At 40.1% G+C, this 21,115-nt stretch overlaps 1 protein-coding gene across 5 annotated transcripts in view; it reads right to left on the bottom strand.

Moving 5' to 3' along the window:
- Positions 1 to 21,115, bottom strand: part of DCAF5 (DDB1 and CUL4 associated factor 5) — a 107,265-nt gene that overhangs the window by 43,312 nt on the left and 42,838 nt on the right. For all 5 annotated transcript variants that reach the window (XM_082451586.1, XM_082451588.1, XM_082451589.1 and 2 more), the window contains exon 6: positions 3,321 to 3,534. In XM_082451586.1, the coding sequence (XP_082307712.1) occupies positions 3,321 to 3,534 (214 nt within the window). The remainder of the gene's footprint in view (positions 1 to 3,320; positions 3,535 to 21,115) is intronic.

Below are 21,115 nucleotides of genomic sequence, written 5' to 3'. Positions count from 1 at the left end.
ACCATGTTCATTCCTATTATGGAAGTTCGCAGATTCCTCTCTGGGATGGTTACTTACCCAGCCTAGGACTAAATGAAGAGTTCCAGAGCACAGAGCCTCGGGCTGTGGGCGTACTCAAAGCATACAAAAAAAGATCAAATATAAAGACCGATATAAGGAAAGGGTAGGCTTTGGAATTTGAAAGCAGCTAAAAAGATCCTGTCTGAACCAGCCAAAGAATACACATATCAGTCCTGCAGATCATACTATAACTGTGGCAGCTGCTGCTTTAGCCCTGAGTGTGGAAAGTCAGAGCCCATAAATCACTTTTGAGAGACATGTTTCAGGAATGAGCCAATAATTTTGGCCTCCTGTGCTACACTTAGAAAGTATAAGCTCAGCAGATTAGTTTCACTGAAAATCCATTATTTAATTCATCTTCTTAAAGCTCCTGGAAGTTGAGCAGGAAAACAGGTACTTATCAATCCTGACTTACAGTTATACAAGGCTTAGGCCTGGAAAGCTAAAAACCACACATTGACCAAAGTACTCAAGATTCACTTCAACAAATATTTATTGTGCTCTCAGTGTGCCAGGCATTGGAGACAAGATAATGATGAATTAGCTACATTTCTTAGTCCCTAAGGAGTGAAGAAAACAGCCAAACATTAATCTCTGTACTTCCTATTCCCTAGGTTATATACTTCTGATAATCTATATAGGGAATATAAACAGACTTTAACTCTGAAATGGATTTGAAGTTAGACTCAATGACTTCCCATCCTCCTCTATCCATGGCAAACCACTTATCCCAACCAAAAAGCAGTCTAGTTTGTCAGAAAGAATATATTACCCACAAACTCTTCCCACAGGACAAAAATCATACATAACAGTCAACTCTGAATAGAGAAAATCAAAAGCCATTCAATGTTTTTATCATTATATATAACCTGAAAGGCCAAAACAACTACATCTTGTCAATGTAGATAACCAGGACCACCACAAAATACCTTGTGTGGCTCTGCCTATGGCAGTATCTGTACCTGTCCCCCTGTATCTCAAAGTGGGTAATTATAACCTAGGTCAAAAGTTCTCAATCAGGGACAACGTCTGGGGACATTTTTGGTTGTCTGGGTGACAGCTGGGGGGGAGATGATACTGGCATCTAGTGGGGAGAGGCCAGGGATGCTGCTAATTATCCTACAACGCACAGGACAGCCCCACAAAATAAAGAATTATCCCACCAAAATGTTGACAGTGCCAAGGTGGAGAAACCATGGCCTGTGTGTTCTTACATACTGGTTAGAGGCCTTTGTTCTGGGTCTTTTAAGGACTCCACACAGGCAGGTTCTGGCTGCTAACATAGGAACTAAAAGAAAACACAACATCCATTCTCCTTCACCTCTTTCTCCTTTCTCTCAGGGCCTGTGTCTCCGGTAATAAAACCTAATAAACCACTACATTTCTACAATTAGTGCCTGCTCTTTATTGTTCAATGAAATAAAATCACATGCATAAGAGGTTTGACAGAAGACGGAAAATCAACAAAAGCAAGGAAGAAAGGTAGAGAGGGAGGCAGGGGCTTGGTTGTCATTTCCATAGCTAAATGAAACTAAATCAACCATTCTGCAGAGCAAAAAAATTACCTATTCTTTTTTTTTTTTTTTTTAATTTTTTTAAATTTTATTTATTTATTTATTTATGGCTGCGTTGGGTCTTCGTTTCTGTGCGAGGGCTTTCTCCAGTTGCGGCGAGCGGGGGCCACTCTTCATCGCGGTGCGCGGGCCTCTCACTATCGCGGCCTCTCTTGTTGCGGAGCACAGGCTCTGGACGCGCAGGCTCAGTAGTTGTGGCTCACGGGCTTAGTTGCCCCGCGGCATGTGGGATCTTCCCAGACCAGGGCTCAAACCCGTGTCCCCTGCATCGGCAGGCAGACTCTCAACCACTGCGCCACCAGGGAAGCCCCAAAAATTACCTATTCTATTGTGAGTCAGATCATCTCTAGAAACTGCTTCTTTCCACCCAAGAAACAAATTGCCTATAAAAACTAAGTCTATCAGGCATTGTGGCCTCTCCAAGGAGATATTGCTTATATAACTGAGGCCACCTAGTGGTTTTAAGTGTAGATGGCAGCTAAGTAGGCCCTAGGACTCTGACAAATATAAATTCTGCATTTAGATATATATTCTCTATTTGTAAAAGGGGAAATGCCTAGCCTGGACAACTTAAAAGATACTCTCAGCTTCTTTAACATGCAACTCAATTAAAAAAGCATTTATTGTGCTCCTACTACATACGCTCATCTTTAAGCGATGATTTTGGGGAGCCTCTACCTCAGCTAGGGAGAAAAACCCTAGCTACTGCCTTCAAAAAGCAGGGTCTTCACAAGTTCTCAAAGAACTATTTCTTTTATGCCCCTTGCCCACAAATAACTTTAAAGCAGTGGAGTACAGCATGTGAGAATTATATGTCAAAGTTTAACACAGTTGATGGATCCAAAGAGAACACTAAGAATTAGCAAGACTAAGGTTTCTATTTTTCCAATCTAGATGTGAAACGGCAATAAGATTTGTTGTGTTTGAGAAGAAAAAAAAATTTATCCATTTATTTGTTCAATCTTTCTTTATATTTGTCTTTACTCAGCTTGATTACTCAGACCAGTCCAACTGATCCATTCACTGACACCCACTTTAGAACTTCTATGGCCAAGAGAGACAGGTATAGCAAAGGTATAGGTATGTTTTTAAACTGCCAGCTCTAAGTCAACATCAGTATCTCGATTCCCAGTAAGACTGTGAAAAGGCTGGAAACTCACAGCTTGGGTTCTCCTTCCCAGTTGTGATGCTGACAATAAAAAGGAAAAACGTCAGCATCTGGCTTCCTCTCAAACAAAGCTGCTCAGCCCATTTCATCCAAGAAAAAGGTGCCATTCAAAGGGGCTATTCAGGATGTATGTCTCTTGGAGGGTACTTACAGTGTTTCATTCATCATTGTGTTTCACTGATACAAAAAAAAAGGTGTCTTTTTTTGGCAGGCTAATTGTCCATGGACTTCCTCCTTTCTTGTGAAATGACACACTCTTAGAATCTTAAAATCTGTTCACAAACTTGGCAGAGCTAGGTTGCTCAGAACCATACTGTGGTTTATGGTGTGTGTCTCATATTACCCAAAGGCAGCTCTGATGGAAAAACTCACTATTAAGCCAGAATGTCTCCAGACACTTACTGTTTCCCCTCAACTGTTTCTACCTGACATGGCTAAAGAGAAATAAAGACCAGTACGGAAAGAAAAATCTGAGAGGAAAGCATCAGTGTGGGATGCAGGCGGCAGAAGGCACTTACCTGGTCACGATCTCCTGCAAAACAGCAGCTTTTCATGGTACATGAGTTGAAGTAACCCTGATTGTCAAACTGGAACACAGGCAGGCGGGAGTGGATGTCATAGAGCACAGGGGGCAGACGACGTCTCAGGGCCAGGAGCTGGGTCCCGTTGCTGTTGAATCGCACACTCATGGCACTTTGGAGGGATAGGTTGCCCCCATAGCGCAGGAGAGAACTGGAAGGCAGAAAGCACAGGGATCAGGCATGAGGCAGGCTGGACAAGAGTCTGCAAAAAACACTGCATTTTGTACCAGGACCTCCTGTCAGGCTTGCACATCTGAATTTTGGCAGAAAGTTAGTTTTATGCAGTGGGCTAGAAGGTAATAAAGAGGAGAGGGATGACTCCTTGATTACATTAAAGCAAGTTATTTAAACTGGTGGTTCCCCTCTTCAATCTCCAAAAGGCAAATTACCAGTAAATTTATAGGAAAAGGATAATACAAGCATCTTGAAAGAAGAGACATATTAAAATGATTAGTTCTTTTATCTACCTGAGCTACATAAGCAAATAGATACTTGTCAAGACTCTGGGAAGTCAGTGGTGTCCACACTAACTGGCTAATCATGGATGGTATTTAAGGAATATATTTGTCCTTTGAATTAGCGATACAAGAACCATCAGCCAAGAAAAGATACTCTAGTTTATTCTGGATTTTTTTTTAATAATAATCACTCTATTGCTTACACATTTATTTTTGAATTTTCAATCTGTTTACAGAGAATTTTTATATTTCATATGGCACGACTCAAGAATAAATATTAAAGAAAAAATTTAAATTAAACACAGAGCAAGCAGTTACAACAATTAGAAAAGCAAGATGACTTGTTTCCCTTTACAATTCCCAAAGAGTTTATATTTAGCTTTAAAATATACTTTGGCTAATATATATAATTCCATTTATCCAGCTTCTACTAGAGAGTGGTATGATCTGGTTCACCCAGTATTCTTCTGTAGTTTCATAATGTTCATAACATTTTTAAAAAGTCACACAGTATGGTTCCAAATAATTTACTTTGATGACTCAGAAGATACTTACAATGTGCTAACTAGGATGGCAGTGAACATTAACAATTATACAGTACTAAGTAACAAAGGGTGTGTGTTTTAACTTTCTAGTAGTCAGTGTCCTTGATTATGATTACCCGGACACTATTTTATTATAGAGGGATGACTGTTCATTGTCCATGTCAACCAACTTTTCTTTCTTTAATTCTTGGAACACCAAATTACTGGTAAGAAAGTGAGATTAACTGTATGCACTGGAGGGACTTCCCTGGTGGTGCAGTGGTTAAGAATCTGCCTGCCAATGCAGGGGACACAGGTTCGAGCCCTGGTCCAGGAAGATCCCACATGCCATGGAGCAACTAAGCCTGTGCACCACAACTACTGAGCCTGTGCTCTAGAGCCTACAAGCCACAATTACTGAGCCTGCACGCCATAACTACTGAAGCCCGTGTGCCTAGAGCCCGTGCTCTGCAACAAGAGAAGCCACTGCAATGAGAAGCCCACGCACCGCAATGAAGAGTAGCCCCCGCTCGCTGCAACTAGAGAAAGCCTGCATGCAGCAGCGAAGACCCAACGTAGCCAAAAATAAATAAATAAATTTACTAAAAAAAAAAAAAAGTATATGCATTGGAGAATGCTATAGAAATGAGGGCCACATCAGTGCTATTAACTCACTCTGCTTCACAAGACACTGTGGTTATGTAAAGAGATTCTAGTAGTTTAAGAAAAAAAGGTTATAAATTTAGGGAATCAGAGCTGGAAAGGGCCTTGAGATACATAAATTAGAGCCTGCCAGACTTATCTGAAACATTTTTAAGGAAGAAGTTTTAATAGCATTTTACCAAGTGAAAACTTAAAGAGCTGTATGTTACCAGAAGAGATTTAACACTGAATGAATATAACACATTTTCTTTTATTTCTTTTCTGGCAAGAGAGTGATGGAGAAGTTTAAGGGGACAAGAAAGGAGATATCTCAAAAACAAAACTAAACTGAACTAAAAAAAAAAAAAAAAAAAAAACCTGCAAACAACCAAAAGAGAAAAAAAAAGGTTTATAAATGTGAAAAAAAAAGGAATTAAAAGTAATTTACAATTATAATAGTGTCTATAGGTTTTATAGAGAATAAATTACTCCTGCTATTAGTGTTAGCTTGTTTGACCATTTGACATAATTGAATTCACAACTTTAGTTTTTTCAACATGCTGTTGTATTAAACATAAATCCAAGAAGTCATCTTTTCTCTGAAACTCTGATATTAATTTTGGTTCTGAAGACTCTTTAATATATTCTTTATATACAGTAAAATTTATATCATTATACAGATATAATGAAATGATATGTGGTATAAATCTTTGTAACTGGCAGAGCGCTATACAAATTAAAGAGATTATTACTATAATGTTTTTTAAAAAAGAAAGCAGATATCCCATGGGAAAACGAGGCCCTGGACCACAGTGCAAAGGAAGCTGCCAACCTGGCCTGATCATAAAAACATTCTGCACCACCACTAGCCACAGTGAGTCCTGTGTCCCCCAAAGCAGTCTTCTCACCAGAGGGAAGAACGCTCTAGTACCGCAGGTATGTATGGAAACAAGGCTTAGGCAAAACAGACTTTAATCCTCTTATGTTTGGAAGGGAAGTAAAGAGAGAAGTGACTTAGAAAACGGTCTCTAGAACTCTAAACATCAAGGAGAAGCCTGGTACTCCTGCAGGCCCCAAGTAATAACCCCTGCAGAGCAATGTTCTTACAATGTCCTAAACACAGGCCACAGTCATTCACATACAGGGAATGAATGATGGGGCTGTTAGAGCCCAGGCATTTCCTTTACAGGGTGTCCTAGCTGCCACAGGCATGTGGTGTTATCTAAACACTGATCTCAAAAACAATGAAAGCCTTTCAATTCAAGATCAGCATGGAGTGTGCAAATAAACCAGTATCTGTAGGACTGAAGAGGAGTTGGGGGTGGGAACAAGACTCAACAAAAAGAAACTTGGTCAGCCACAGCAGCAGGGGATTGCATCAGCTCAGGCATCCCTGACAGGAAAGCTGGGGCCTCTGGCAACACCCTTTCCATTTGTTAACAGGAACTTCCTCTGCAGATTCTAGTCAGGCCTGCAGGAGTCTGCCCAGGACAGGCATCTGGGCCCATCCCATTCCCACCCAAGCTCCTATGTCGGCAATCTGGCCACTCTACAGGGGTCTGTTTGTGGGCTCCATGAGAGTCACTAACCTTTCTCTTAGTTTCTGGGCAGGGAACTCCTATCTCTCATACAGGGAGGGTAGGTACATAGGAATCTTGCTCCTAGAGTCTTTAGGGGTGCAGCTAACAAAAAACTGTAGCAGCAGCTACTAAAACTGAATACTTCATGTTTGGGTGCAAAAATCCTTTCAAAGGGATAGACTGACACCTGAAATTGAGAAAGTGAGCTACATTAACTGTAATTTCTCAGCAGGGGTTCTGCAGCTGGCTCCTCCTGTTGAGAATGGTAAGAATGATCTAGTTCATCAGGAAGAAAAGGCTTAGAAGCAGTTTCCCCTCACAGTCAAGATATAAAGATAATGTCAAAGATCCTGTTGTTTATGATTCCATGGGTAAGATGCATGATAAATCATCTGGGACTTTTAAAAAAGGCAGATTGGGACTTCCCTGGCGGTCCAGTCATTAAGACTCCGCACTTCCACGGTAGGGGGCATGGTTCAATCCCTGGTCGGGGAAACTAAGACCCCACAAGCCACATGGGCAAAAAAAAACCAAGGCAGATTCTCAGGATCCATCCCCAGATATTCTAATTCAGTCTGAGAAGTGGGCCCAGGAATCTGAATTTAACAAGCAACCTTAATTAATTATGATGCATGTGACTTTCAAACCACACTTTGAAAAATATGGTTCCATTTTGGAATTTGGGGCGGCGGGTGTACGGGGGAAAATAAGGTGGAGAGAAAGCAGATTACTAGAGGCTCAGTGAAAAACCAACCACACAATATGGCACTTTTTACAGCCCCATGTCTAACAGCAGAAAGGACTCTAATTCCTTTTAAGATCAGAGTTCCACTCTACCAACAATGCCTGACATGTTTTTTTTCCTGCCCTCAACACATTCCCTGAAGGAGAAGTTTCTTACTTCCTCTTGGAGAACTGATGGTACCTGTACACAAGAATGCCTCAATCTTGACAGCAGAGGTGCCACCATCTCCACTCCTCCAGAGAAATGGCCACCATTACACACCCAAATGAGACGAGCAGTATCTTGAAAGGACTAGCAACAAGTTAAAATGAGTTCAAATCAAAATATCCCTAGTGGGAAGCAGCTGCATAGCACAGGGAGATCAGCTTGGTGCTTTGTGACCACCTAGAGGAGTGGGATAGGGAGGGTGGGAGGGAGACACAAGAGGGAGGGGATATGGGGGGATATGTATACATATAGCTGATTCACTTTGTTATACAGCAGAAACTAACACAACATTGTAAAGCAATTATACTCCAATAAAGATGTTAAAAAATAAAAAAATAAATAAGATAAAAGCAAGTAAAATAAAATGATTGTTACTAGATTTCAAAAGAAAAACAAAATATCCTTATAAGAAAAATAAAAGCAATAAATCTATTCCCAGCCTATCTTCAACCAAGAATTTGTCATAAAATGCAACAAGAATGGGGTAGGAGGTGATCCAAGGGTCAGCATGCAAAAGACGCAGGACAAAAAGCAAGAGAACCTCAGAACATCAGGAAAATATTCCTCACTAGTGTGTTCCCCTGGTTTTTTGCTTTTTGGTTTTTGGCCCCTCAAAAATATTCAATTGGACTTCTTTATTGCTTTGGTGGGATAAAAAGAAAAATTTAAAAAGTCTTTGGCCAAGGCTAAAGTCTTGGAACAGAAGAGAAACAAGCCAAGGCTGTTTCCAGAAAAAGTGACTAGGAGCATCAAGTCCTGCACAAGATAGAGCATTGGTAAACGTTCCAAGATCTGGCTTCATGAACCTCGATTTCCATAAATCCATGATTAAGTAATTCATCGACGGTGCCAACAAGATTTTCCAAAGCCCACTGGCATGAATTTCCTCAGAGCTTCTATGTGAAAGTTTCCTAACACCTGTGAAACACTTGGAGTCAAGGCACTGCTACTCCAAATCACAGGCATCAGACCTGGTATCAGACAACCAGAGAGGCAAATTCAATGTCTCACGGGTAGGGGAAAATCTCTCCCCTCCAGTTTCTGCTTTAGGACAGGATGGCCTATAAGGAATACAGGGGCATTCTGTACTTCCTATAACATAACCCAGAGAACATGACAAATCCTAGAAGATACTAGAATTAAGTAAAAATGAAAAAGTTCAAAAAGTCACAGCCCACATCTTCAAGTGTGTTCAAGATCTTGGTGATCACTTAACCTTTTTCTTTCTTTTTTTTTTAATTGAAATATAGTTGATTTACAACATTGTGTAAGTTTCTGGTGTACAGCAAAGTGATTCAGTTTTATATATATATATATATTTTTTTTCTTTTCATATTCTTTTCCATTATGGTTTTTGACAGGATATTGAATATAGTCCCCTGTGCTACACAGTAGGACCTTGTTGTTTATCTATTGTATATATAGTAGTTTGTATCTGGCTAATCCCAAACTCCTAATTTATCCCTCCTCCACCCCCTTTCTCCTTTGGTAACCATAAGTTTGTTTTCTATGTCTGTGAGTGTGTTTCTGTTTTATAAATAAGTTCATTTGTATCATATTTTAGATTCCACATGTAAGTGATATCAATATGGTATGTCTTTCTCTTTCTGACTTACTTCGCTTAGTATGACAATCTGTAGGTCCATCCATGTTGCTGCAAATGACATTATTTCATTCTTTTTTATGGCTATGTAGTATTCCATTGCATATATATACCACTTCTTCCTTTTTTTTTTCAGATGGTTGTGCCCTGCGTGCACTTGTGGGATTTTACTTCCCCGACCAGGGATTGAACCCGTGGCCACGGCAGTGAAAGCGCCGACTCCTAACCATGGGACCACCAGGGAAGTCCCTGCCACATTTTCCTTAACCATTTCTTTTATGTGAGTTGGAAGGAGAAGAACCTGGGCTTTCTCTTTTGTTTTTTCTAACACAGTCCTCAGTTCCAAGATTGAGACTTCTCTAGAGGAAACCAGAACTATTGGACAATAAGCCCGAGAAAGACACACTGTCATCTGTGACTAAACAAACTTATTTTCTTCAGAACATGATCCACTGCCAAGCCTCTCTGGGTTGAAATATAGATACAGGTTCAGTGTCCATGGTAAAATTTCCTTCCCTTTTTGAACATCCAGAAATTTAAGTTTGAATGAGGTCAGCAGAAATGCTAGACTAAATTTCTGATAAAAAGATCTTCAGGTAATCAAATGGCATATCCAGTCCCTCCATGAAGCAAACATGGATGGGAGGTATTGCAGTGCCTCTAATCATCACCTTCCAGAACAGGGACATACCCAGAGTTGAAGTGACATACAGTCCACGTTTTTGCCTTTGGCTCAGAGGATCCCAAAAGCCACATAAAACCAACCAAGATCTCAACCCTATGCAAGATCTCAAAATGAATTAAGAGGCAGTGCCATAACAGTTTTGTTCTAGGACACTCATGACTTTTCTACAGAATTAGGGACTCAGCATTTAGTCATCTCAGTTCATCAGATGACCTGCTTATTCAAAACCCCACTTTAAGCTGTGAAAAATAGAGAGGGGTTTTGTAAGCAGCCATTTAATCTTTTTCTTAAGCTATTCTTGGCCCTACCGTCTGACAGATGTTACATAGCATCAGCCCTGACCTCACAGTGTAGAAAACTGGAGAGGAAGAGTTTAATGAATACTGGTTGGCAGAGGGAAGAAAAAAGCCAGGGGAAGGGGGAGACTGAGATGGCAGTTGCTACAGCAACAGTAACAGTGCAGAAGGAGTGGGTGGGAATACAGGCAGATAAACAGGCAGTCCCTGATGGCAGGAGGAGAAACTGGGTGCGTGTGCTGACTGTCAGGGTACAAGGCCACAAAGCTAGAGGAATGTTAAAGGGGAAAGAGGCAAAGTCTAGAAAAAATCCTAAGCAGAAGAGGGTCTGAAAACAAAAATTACAATTTGGTATCTTCTACAAGAACACTTACGCAAACAGTTGAAAACAAGAGAAGAGAGGAATGCAAAGGAAAGGGGAGAGAAGGCCAAAGTGCTGACCGATGAGACACGATTATAGGAAGATGGCTTATTTCATACAGGAGCCACTTACTGAGAATGTGTCCAAAAACCAAAGTCACCTCTAGTTGGCAATAATATAAATGTCTCAGGATAATGGCTTTCAAACTTGTTTATAGTAAACCTTTGCAGTAAGTACATCTTATACTGCATTCCAGTACACTCCCATTTATTTAGCATACATTCATTAAACAACTTACTGTCTGCTGTGTGCAATACACTGATTTTCTATTTTCCATTTTCTATCTAATAAATACTTGTGACCATCTAAATTAATTTCATGGCCTAATGGATTATTGAAAGAGCTTCCTATCTTACCTCCTTGCTTCCACTCTTGGCCCATGCTCCATTTCATCCTGAACAAGACAGCCAGAGGCATGGTGATCCACGAGTCAAGATCACATCATTCCTTTGCTGAAAATCTGCCAGCGGCTTCCCATTTCAACCAGATTAAAACCCAAATTCTTTTTTTTCTTTTTAAGGTTTTAAATTTTATTTATTTATTTATTTATTTATTTATTTACTTACTCACTCACTTACTTACTTACTCATTTAACTTTCTGGCCACGCCACGTGGCATGTGGCATCTTAGTTCCCCGACCAGGGATGGAACCCGCACCCCCTGCATTGGAAGCACGGAGTCTTAACCACTGGACCGCCAGGAAGTCCCCCAAACCCAAATTCTTTATAATGCCAACAATGCCCTAGACAGCCCCTCAATCCCTATGTCTCTGACTCTGCCCCCTAGCACTCTTCTTACCTTACTCTGCTTCAACCACATGATGCCTCCTTCCTGCTCCTAGAATACGTCAGACATGTTTCTGCTGTAGGGCTTTTGCACTTGCAAATCCTGAGGGAACATTCCTCCCCAGATATGAGCATGGTTCGTTCACTTACCTCTTTATTCAAATATCCTTCTCAATTAGCCTTTCCTGATATACCCTATGCAAAAATGCAACTTCCACAATGCTCCCTCTCTCCCTTGCCTGCTTAGTTTTCTCTACTACATGAATCACCATCTTACATACCATATATTTTTAAGTATTTATTTTGTTTCTTATTTGTCCTTTTCCACTAGAGTATTACCTTTTATGTCTTTTCCTGTGCATCCCAAGTGCTTAAACAGTGCCAGACACATAACAGGCATTCAATAAGTAGATGCTGCATGATCTAGTGGATCATGAGTAGCAATCTGAAAAACCTGACTTAGAACATTAAACAAAACAGGCTCCACAAAGGTTCACCTGGCTCCTGACATTTGTCTGCTCACGAAATCTAATCTTGAGAGGCAAGCAGAAGAGCAACATAAAAATCAGAGAAATAGCAGGAGGCTTGGAGATCATCTGAGTCAAAGTTTTCTTTCACAGGCAAAGGACTGTGGCCCAGAAAGTAAAATGATTTGCCAATGACCACTTAGGTCTTCTCCTCCTCACTGACACCACCACACGTCCTTCAAATGAGTTAAATTTATCTACCTGCTAATAAGCAGCCAACAAGAAGGAAGACTTTAACAGGTAAACAGGTATCATAATTATATCTTGTATTTTAAAGCAAGTTTCTGATATTTGCAAAATAAAAGTTCAAAAGGAAAATTAATAGTTAAACTTTAGGAATTCAATTACAAGCTAAAAAAAGAAAATTTATCAGGTTTCAGAAGGTGGACAGTGAATTCTATAGGCTTTGAATACATGCCCTATCCAATTATATCTAAGAATAGATAGTGATAAACATTTGGATTGATGGATGTACTGAGACCAACAAGAAGGTATGTTAATTAGACTATAGCATTTAGGTAATTTTTTTTATACATTTCATTTTATTTTCCAAGTTTTCCTACAATGAACATGAACTTCTGTAATCAGAGGAAAATACATCATTCTAAAATGTCATCTCAAACACACTCCCTCTTTAATTAAGGGACCACAGAAGATAGCTTTAAGAAAAGTATGACAGTGGGGAATTTAAAGAGCTTCTTAACTGAAACTTCAAATAATATGCTGCCCCACAGGATACTGGTGTAGATGCAAATCTGAAATTATATCATTGTTTTAAATTCATATAATGATAGTTAAACAAAAATTTTCAAAGGACTCTGAAAATTTCAGTGTCCCTCACCATCTTTCTCAATGAAGGCAAATAATATCCCTCCTTTGAAAGGTTTTTAAGTACTAAACAGGCCTCCCTTGGTTAGCACTGGACACAGTACCAGGTTAGATCTAAAACTACACCTAGTTTGATTTCCTTCTGCAGATCCACCATTCCACTTCCCAAATACCCATAAATAAATGGCAAAGTTGTATTACTGGAATAAAAAACTGATTCAAAACACAAAGTTTTTAATGCAGAATTCAGAAACATTAGCAATGTTCTTAGAAAGTCTTCCATACGTAGGCAAATTCATGGATAAATGAAGCCAAGATTATTAAGAGTGTATGAAGACATCCCCATCTAAAACAAGTGACTCACACCAGATAAAATACAAGGGGTCAAACCTAAGGTCACAAAATAAAAAGTTCAAACTATGAAGAATTCATGAAGGAATCAAATCACAATAGATACCCCTGAAGAAGCAACAAGTTCTATTAAATTTAATTTCCAAATATTACTCAGCCATAAAATGGAACGAAATTGAGTTACTTGCAGTGAGGTGGATGGACCTAGAGTCTGTCACACAGAGTGAAGTAAGTCAGAAACAGAAAAACAAATACCGTATGCTAAACGCATATATATGGAATCTAGAAAAATGGTACTGATGAACCTAGTGGTAGGGCAGGAATAAATGCAGACGTTGAGAACAGACTCGAGGGGGATGGGGAGGCTGGGACGAAGTGAGAAAGTAGCATTGACATATATACACTGCCAAATGTAAAATAGATAGCTAGTGGGAAGCTGCTGCATAGCACAGGGAGATCAACTCGGTGCTTTGTGACCACCTAGAGGGGTGAGATAGGGAGGGTGGGAGGGAGACGCAAGAGGGAGGGGATATGGGGACATATGTATACGTATAGCTGGATTCACTTTGTTATACAGCAGAAACGAACACAACATTGTAAAGCAATTATACTTCAATAAAGATGTATAGGGACTTCCCTGGTGGCGCAGTGGATAAGAATCTGCCTGTCAATGCAGGGGACACGGGTTTGAGCCCTGGTCCGGGAAGATTCCACATGCCACAGAGCAACTAAGCCTGTGTGCCACAACTATTGAGCCTGCACTCTAGAGCCCGCAAGCCACAAGTACTGAAGCCCAAATGCCTAGAGCCTGTGCTCCACAACAAGAGAAGCCACTGCAATGAGAAGCCCGCACACCACAACGAAGAGTAGCCCGTGCTCGCCGCAACTAGAGAAAGCCCGTGCGCAGCAACGAAGACCCAATGCAGCCAAAAATAAATAAATTAATTAATTAAAAAAAAAAAGATGTATAAAAAAATTAATTTCCAAGATGTCTGTGTGTAAATTGTATCACCTAATCCTTACATTAACCCTATAAGGTGGACAGTGAAGGTAAAATTATTCTCATCTCAAATTGGAGGAGACCTAGGTCCTGAATGCTTATGTGACTTGGCTTTAACCATACAACAAATAAGCAGCAGAAATAGGGCCAACAAGTTGTTTTCTGCTTCTTGGTTCAACAAGATTTCACAGAATACACTGTGGAGATGCATTATTTCACCCAGCAAAAAAAAATAGCATCATATAACAATGCATCAGGGCCAGAAGGATTCATCTAAGTAATTCACTTCATACCCTTCCCTGTAGTTCAGTAACTCATATATTCATGCATGCCTTTACTGAATAAACATTTATTGAATACCTGCTAACTATTCTAGACAATATGCTAGGCACACGAGTTTAAAGATGAAATAAGATGAAAAGACACTTTCAAGAACTAATCAGGGACAAGAAAACCAACAGTTTCCTTCTATAACATGAATAGTGTTCTAATAAGGGGAATATGTGCTGTGAGAGACATAGGAAGAATATCTACCCTCCACTGGGTACACAGGAGGAGGAGCAGTCACAAAAGACTTCATAGAAGAAAAATCTAAGCTGACTCTTAACAGAGAGAGTCAGAGAGTTGACTCAAGTTCTTAACTGGCAAAAGAAACGAGATAAATCTGGATATGTTAATATATAGATAAATCCCCAACATACACTGATGGGTGAAATAGTCAAGTTGTAGAATAACTGCATAGTAGTACATCATTTGTGTGAAAAGCATACATGTGTATAGAAAACAAAAATCATATATTTTCTATGGGTACATGTATAAGCATATAAAAGCAAAGAAAAAGTTCTGGAAGCATATACTACAAACTCCTAACACTCATTACCCCCAGAGGAGGGGGCAGGGGACCAGGACTGGAAGAGATAGTCAGAAGGAACTTTAGCCTTACTGACAGTTTTAAAAGGAGAATGTTATTATGTGTTACTTGCATTTAACTTTTTATTTTGAAATAATTATAGATTCAGAGGAATTTGCAAATAAATTTTCTTGTAAAAAGAATTTGCAAAGAATAAAAATCATATGATCATCTCAATAGAGATGCAGAAAAAGCTTTTGACAAAATTCAACATGCATTTATGATAAAAACTCTCCAGAAAGTGGGCATAGAGGGAACATATCTCAACATAAAAATATGATAAAGCCCCAGCTAACATCATACTCAACAGTGAAAAGCTGGAAGTGTTTCCTCTAAGATCAGGGACAAGACAAGGATGCCTGGTCTTGCCACTTTTATTCAACATAGTTTTGAAGTCCTAGCCACAGCAATCAGAGAAGAAAAATAAATAAAAGGAACCCAAATTGGAAAAGGAAAAAGTAAAACAGTCATTGTTTGCTGATGATGTGATACTATACACAGAAAATCAAGAAGGTTCTTTGAACCCTTTACCCAGACTCTCCCAATGTTACCACTTTGCATAACTACAGTATGATATCAAAACAAGGAAATTTACATTGGTACAATCTATAGAGCTTACTCAGATTTTGTCAGTTATACATGCACTCATTTGTGTGTGTGTGTGTGTGTGTGTGTGTGTGTGTGTGTGTGTGTAGCTCTGTGCAATTCTATTACTTGTATAACTTCATGTAACCACAATACTTATCTGTACCATCACCACAAGACTTCCTTGTGCTACCCTTTTATAGTCACATCCACCCCCTCTACCTCTAACCCTAACACCTGGCAATGACTAAATTGTTCTCCATCTCTATAATTATATTATCCCATGAATGTTATATAAATGGAATCAGGCAGTATGTATCCTTTTGAGATCAGCTTTTTCATGTAGTGTAGTTCACTTAAGGTTTATCCAAATTGTTGCATGTATCAATAGTTCACTGTTTTTTATTGCTGAGTAGTATTCTATGGTATAAATGTACTACAGTTTTTTTTGTTTTTAAACTATTCACCCATTGAAAAACATATGGGTAGTTTCCAGCTTTTGGCTATTATGAATAAAGCAGCTATGAACGTTCATGTTCAAGTTTCTGTATGAAAGTAAGTTTTCCTCTCTCTTGGATAAATGCCCAAGATTGCAACTGCTGGGTCAGATAATAAGTTCATTTTTAATTTATAAAGGAACTACCAAAATATTTTCTAAAGTGGTTGTACTATTTTACATTCCCACCAGCAATGTATGAGTGATCCAGTTTCTCCACATCTTCACCAGCATTACTTGTATTTTATTTATTTATTTATTTAAATTTATTTTTATTTATTTTTGGCTGCACTGGGTCTTTGTTGCTGCGCGCGGGCTTTCTCTAGTTGCGGCGAGCGGGGGCTACTCTTCTTTGCGGTGTGCAGGCTTCTCATTGCGGTGTCTTCTCTTGTTGCGGAGCACGGGCTCTAGGCACGCGGGCTTCAGTAGTTGCAGCACGCAAGCTCAGTAGTTGTGGCTCATGGGCTCTAGAGTGCAGGCTCAGTAGTTGTGGCACACGGGCTTAGTTGCTCTGCGGCATGTGGGATCTTCCCGGACCGAACCCGTGTCCCCCGCATTGGCAGGAGGATCCTTTAACCACTGCGCCACCAGGGAAGTCCCATTACTTGTATTTTAAAAAGCTAAGCTAAGAAGTCAGTCAATGGGGACTTCCCTGGTGATTCAGTGGCTAAGACTCCACGCTCTCAGAGCAGGAGGCCTGGGTTCGATCCCTGGTCAGAAAACTAGATCGCACATGCCCCAACTAAGAGTTTGCATGCCGCAACTAAAGATCCCGTGTGCTGCCAACTAAAAGATCCTGCATGGCACAACTAAAAGATCCCTCATGCCACAACTAAAGATCCCACACACCGCAACTAAGATCCGGCACAGCCAAATAAATAAGTCAGTCAATGTATTTTATTGTATTTATTTATTTTTGGGCTGCATTGGGTCTTCGTTGTTGCACGCGGGCTTTCTCCAGCTGCGGCGAGCAGTGGCTACTCTTCATTGCGGTGCCTGGGCTTCTCACTGCAGTGGCTTCTCTTTGTTGCAGAGCACAGGCTCTAGGTGTGTGGGCTTCAGCAGTTGCAGCACACAGGCTCAGTAGTTGCGGCACGTGGGCCCTAGAACGTGCGGGCTTCAGTAGTTATAGCGTGCGGGCTCTAGGGCGTGCAGGCTTCAGGTAGTTGTGGCATGCGGGCTCAGGAGTTGTGGCTCACAGGCTCTAGAGCCCAGGCTCAGTAGTTGTGGTGCACGGGCTTAATTAGTTGCTCTGCGGCATGTGGGATCTTCCTGGACCAGGGATCAAACCTGTGTACCCTGCACTGGCAGGCGGATTCTTAACCACTGCGCCACCAGGGAAGTCCAGTCAGTGTATTTTAAAACGAAAGACAAAACCAGATATTTTTGGCTTCCTTATGGATATACACAACACCATCTATGAAACATTTTTGTAACCAAAAGAAAAAAAAAAAAAATCAAACCTGAATCTGTTTGAGCCCCTAGATCTAATACCAATTTATGGAAAAAACTGGGATAAGAGGCAACATGCTAAATGATGGTATAAAAATGCAATCAGTACAGTTGTCCCTTGGTATCCATGGGGGATTGGTTCCAGGACCCCCCCATAGATACCAAAATCCGTAGATACAGATCACGAGGATACAAAGGGCCCACTGTATAACCTAAAATGTGAGAAATTCCATAAAGCAAATAATCCAGTTTCTTTAACAAGTAAATTACAAGAGAAAAAATGAAAGGTAGGAGTATCTATAGATTAAAAAAGACTTATAAGCCATGTCAACTAATTGCTTTGTACGGACCTTATTTAAATCCTCATTCATAAAAACCAACTGTAACATTCATGAGGCAGTTAAGGAAATGTAAACACTAAATATGCAGTGGTATTAAGGAATTATTGTTAATTTTTTAGGTATGATAATAATATTGATTATGTTTTTTAAAAGAGTTATCTTTTTTAAAATAAATTTATTTTTTTTTTATTTATTTATTTTTATTTTTGGCTGCGTTGGGATCAGGCTTTCTCTAGTTGCGGTGAGCCCGGGCTATTCTTTGTTGCGGTGTGCGGGCTTCTCACTGCGGTGGCTTCTCTTGTTGTGGAGCACAGGCTCTAGGCACGCGGGTTTCAGTAGTTGTGGCATGAGAGCTTAGTAGTTGTGACTCGCAGGCTCTAGAGCGCAGGCTCAGTAGTTGTGGCACACAGGCTTAGTTTCTCCACGGCATGTGGGATCTTCCCAGACCAGAGCTCAAACCCGTGTCCCCCGCATTGGCAGGAGGATTCTTAACCACTGCGCCACCAGGGAAGCCCAAGAATTATCTTTTCATGGAAAGTAATCTGGCAGTTCCTCAAAAAGTTTAACACAGGATTACCATATGATCCAGCAATTCCACTCAGGTATAGACCCAAAAGAACCGAAAACAGGTACTCAAACAAATACTTATTCATGAATCTTAAGAGCAGCACTATTCATAATAGTCAAAAGGTGGAAACAACTCAAATGTCCATCAATGGGTGGATAAACAAAATGTGGTATATACATCCATACAATAGAAAATTATTCAGCCATAAAAAGGAATGAAGTACTGTACTGATACATGCTACAATGTGGGTGAATCTCAAAAACATTATTCTAAGTAAAAGGCCAGACAAAAGGTTATATGATATATGAAGTATCTGTAACAGGTAAATCCATAGATACAGAAAGCAGATTGGTGGTAGCCAGAAACTAGGGGAGAAGTATTCTGGGGGAGTAACTGCTTAATGGGTATAGGTTTTATTTTGGAATGATAAAAATGCTTTGGAACTAGACAGAGGTGGTAGTTGCACGACACTGTGAATGTATTAAATGCCACTGAAGTTTTCACTTTAAAATAGTTAATTTTATGTTATGTAAATTTTATCTCAATTTTTAAAAAAGAATATCTTTCAGAGATACATACTAAAGTATTTACAGAAGAAATGATATAATGCTACATGGAAATGGATCCAAAATAATTGGGAAGGGAGGTCACAGAGGAAGAATGAATGAAGTAAGATTGTCAATGGGTTAATTGAAGCTGGGTGCTAGGTATAATGGAGTTTATTTTACAATTCTACATATATATATATGTGTATGTGAATTTTTTAATATAAAAAGCTTTTTAAAAAGAAAAAAAAGTCAAGATTTGATTTTAAAATAAAGTGTACTTGATTTAGGAATTTGATATCACCTCCTCCTAAATAACAAGAGTTGGGGAGAATTAAAGGGAGGCTATGAACTGGAACATGCTTCCACAACTCCCATCCATTCACCAGGCCTTCCCCAGATGCTCTGGTCTGAAGCTAAGTCTCTTGCTACAAAAAGGCACACTGGTGAGAATGAATGGACACAGGGAAGCTCTGGCCTGAAGCCCAAAGACCCTGGGTCCAAATGAACACAGCAGCAAATTCAGCAGACCTCTGAATAATCACAGCTTCCACCTTGAAGGATAAGCAAAGTTGCCAGATCACCTGGGGTATGTATTAAAAAATGGCAGATTCACAGGTTCTGCCCCAGATCAACAGTTCAATCTCTGGGTCTGTGCTTCAGGAAGCAGCATGTTAACAACCTCCCCAGGTGATTCTGATGCCCTCTAAAGTTTGAGGATCACTGGGTTAGCGTACTGGGGCCCTGGTATCTTCTAGTGGACAAAGCTGATTCTAGAGCTCCACCTTGTGGCCCAAAAGCCAGTAAGCAAGTTTGCCAGAATCCTTGACTTCCATACATCACTAGTTGACAGGTGTCGAAAGCCCCAGAAGAACCCTTACAACCTCCTCTAAGGATTTACTCCCTGCAGATGACATTTTGATCCATGCCATCACACTCAGGGAGTTAATGAAAACATTACAGAAAGCTAGCTTTGAGAATACGTACTATTTTGGGATGAGTGTAACACTGTACTCATTCAATATTTACTGAGGGTCCGTAACATTCTAAGCACTGTGCTAGGCAATAGAGATTAAAAATAAATAAAACATGGCTCTGTCCTTAAAAATCCACAGAAAAACATAAGAATTAATAGTACAGATTAGGACAAGTGCTTCCTTCCTGAGAAGTAATTCCTGAGCACTGGAAGGAAATAACAGACATAATACTGGTCTGTCTGGAGATAAAACATAGTCACAGTAAAGATAATCAATGATGGCAAAAGCGGTGACTGAGACATGCAACATGAATGCCACAGGCCATAAGCATTATACTTTACAGAGGCTCTGGAGAGAGCGATCCCTTCTGCTAGAAGTGAGGGAAAGCTTCATTCATTCAGCATGTACTCTGTGCCAAAACTGGGCTAGATGCTGGGGACACAGCGAGAAAAGTAAGCTTTAAGAGTATGTAACAGGGAGACACAGCAAGGACGTCTGCACTGACGGGCTTCCATTTGATCTTGGACCTTGAAGGGTAACTAGGATTTGAATAGGAAAAGAAAAATCAAGAAAAAGGGAGAAATTCTCCTCTATGTGTGTTTGTATGTAGAGGAGGAGTTACAAGGGGAGAAGGGACACTGGTACCAGTGAAGGGGTTGACTGCTTGCGTAACGAGTTTTTATTTCATCCAGTAAACTAGGTCATACATTCATTCCAAAAAAAACCATTTTCTTGGAGCATCCCGCATAATTGGTTCTGGGGATATGGCCATGAACAAAGATAAAAAGCAGCCACTAAAGCTCCTGGGTAGGGGAATGGCAAAAGTGATGTTTAAGGACATGTGCTATGTGCCAGAAGCAAGAGGCAGGTTAAGAAGCCAGTGTAGTCAACACCTTATGGAAACAGTGATATGGACCTGAAATAGGGCAGGGGCTTTAAGAACTGAAAATAGTGGCCAGGCACTAACACAGAGCAAGGCTGGTCATGGCAGAGGGAGGGAGAAACAGAAGAGTCAAATGGGACTCTAGGATTTTAGCCAGGATGAGTACAAGAGTGATGGCGACATTAATAAAAATACAGAACTTAAAGGTATACAGTTTTAGGGGAAAAAAAAACAAGCTTTTATTACAGTCTTCAATAGATGGGACATTTGCCTGAGTATTGGATATATACATATAAACAGTAAAGGTGGGTGAGTGGGAGAGG

The sequence above is a fragment of the Balaenoptera physalus genome (assembly GCF_965194825.1).
Source record: "Balaenoptera physalus genome assembly, chromosome: 2".
NCBI lineage: Eukaryota > Metazoa > Chordata > Mammalia > Artiodactyla > Balaenopteridae > Balaenoptera > Balaenoptera physalus.
Note: the sequence above shows the minus strand (reverse complement) of the source record. Positions and strands in the feature narration are given on the sequence as shown.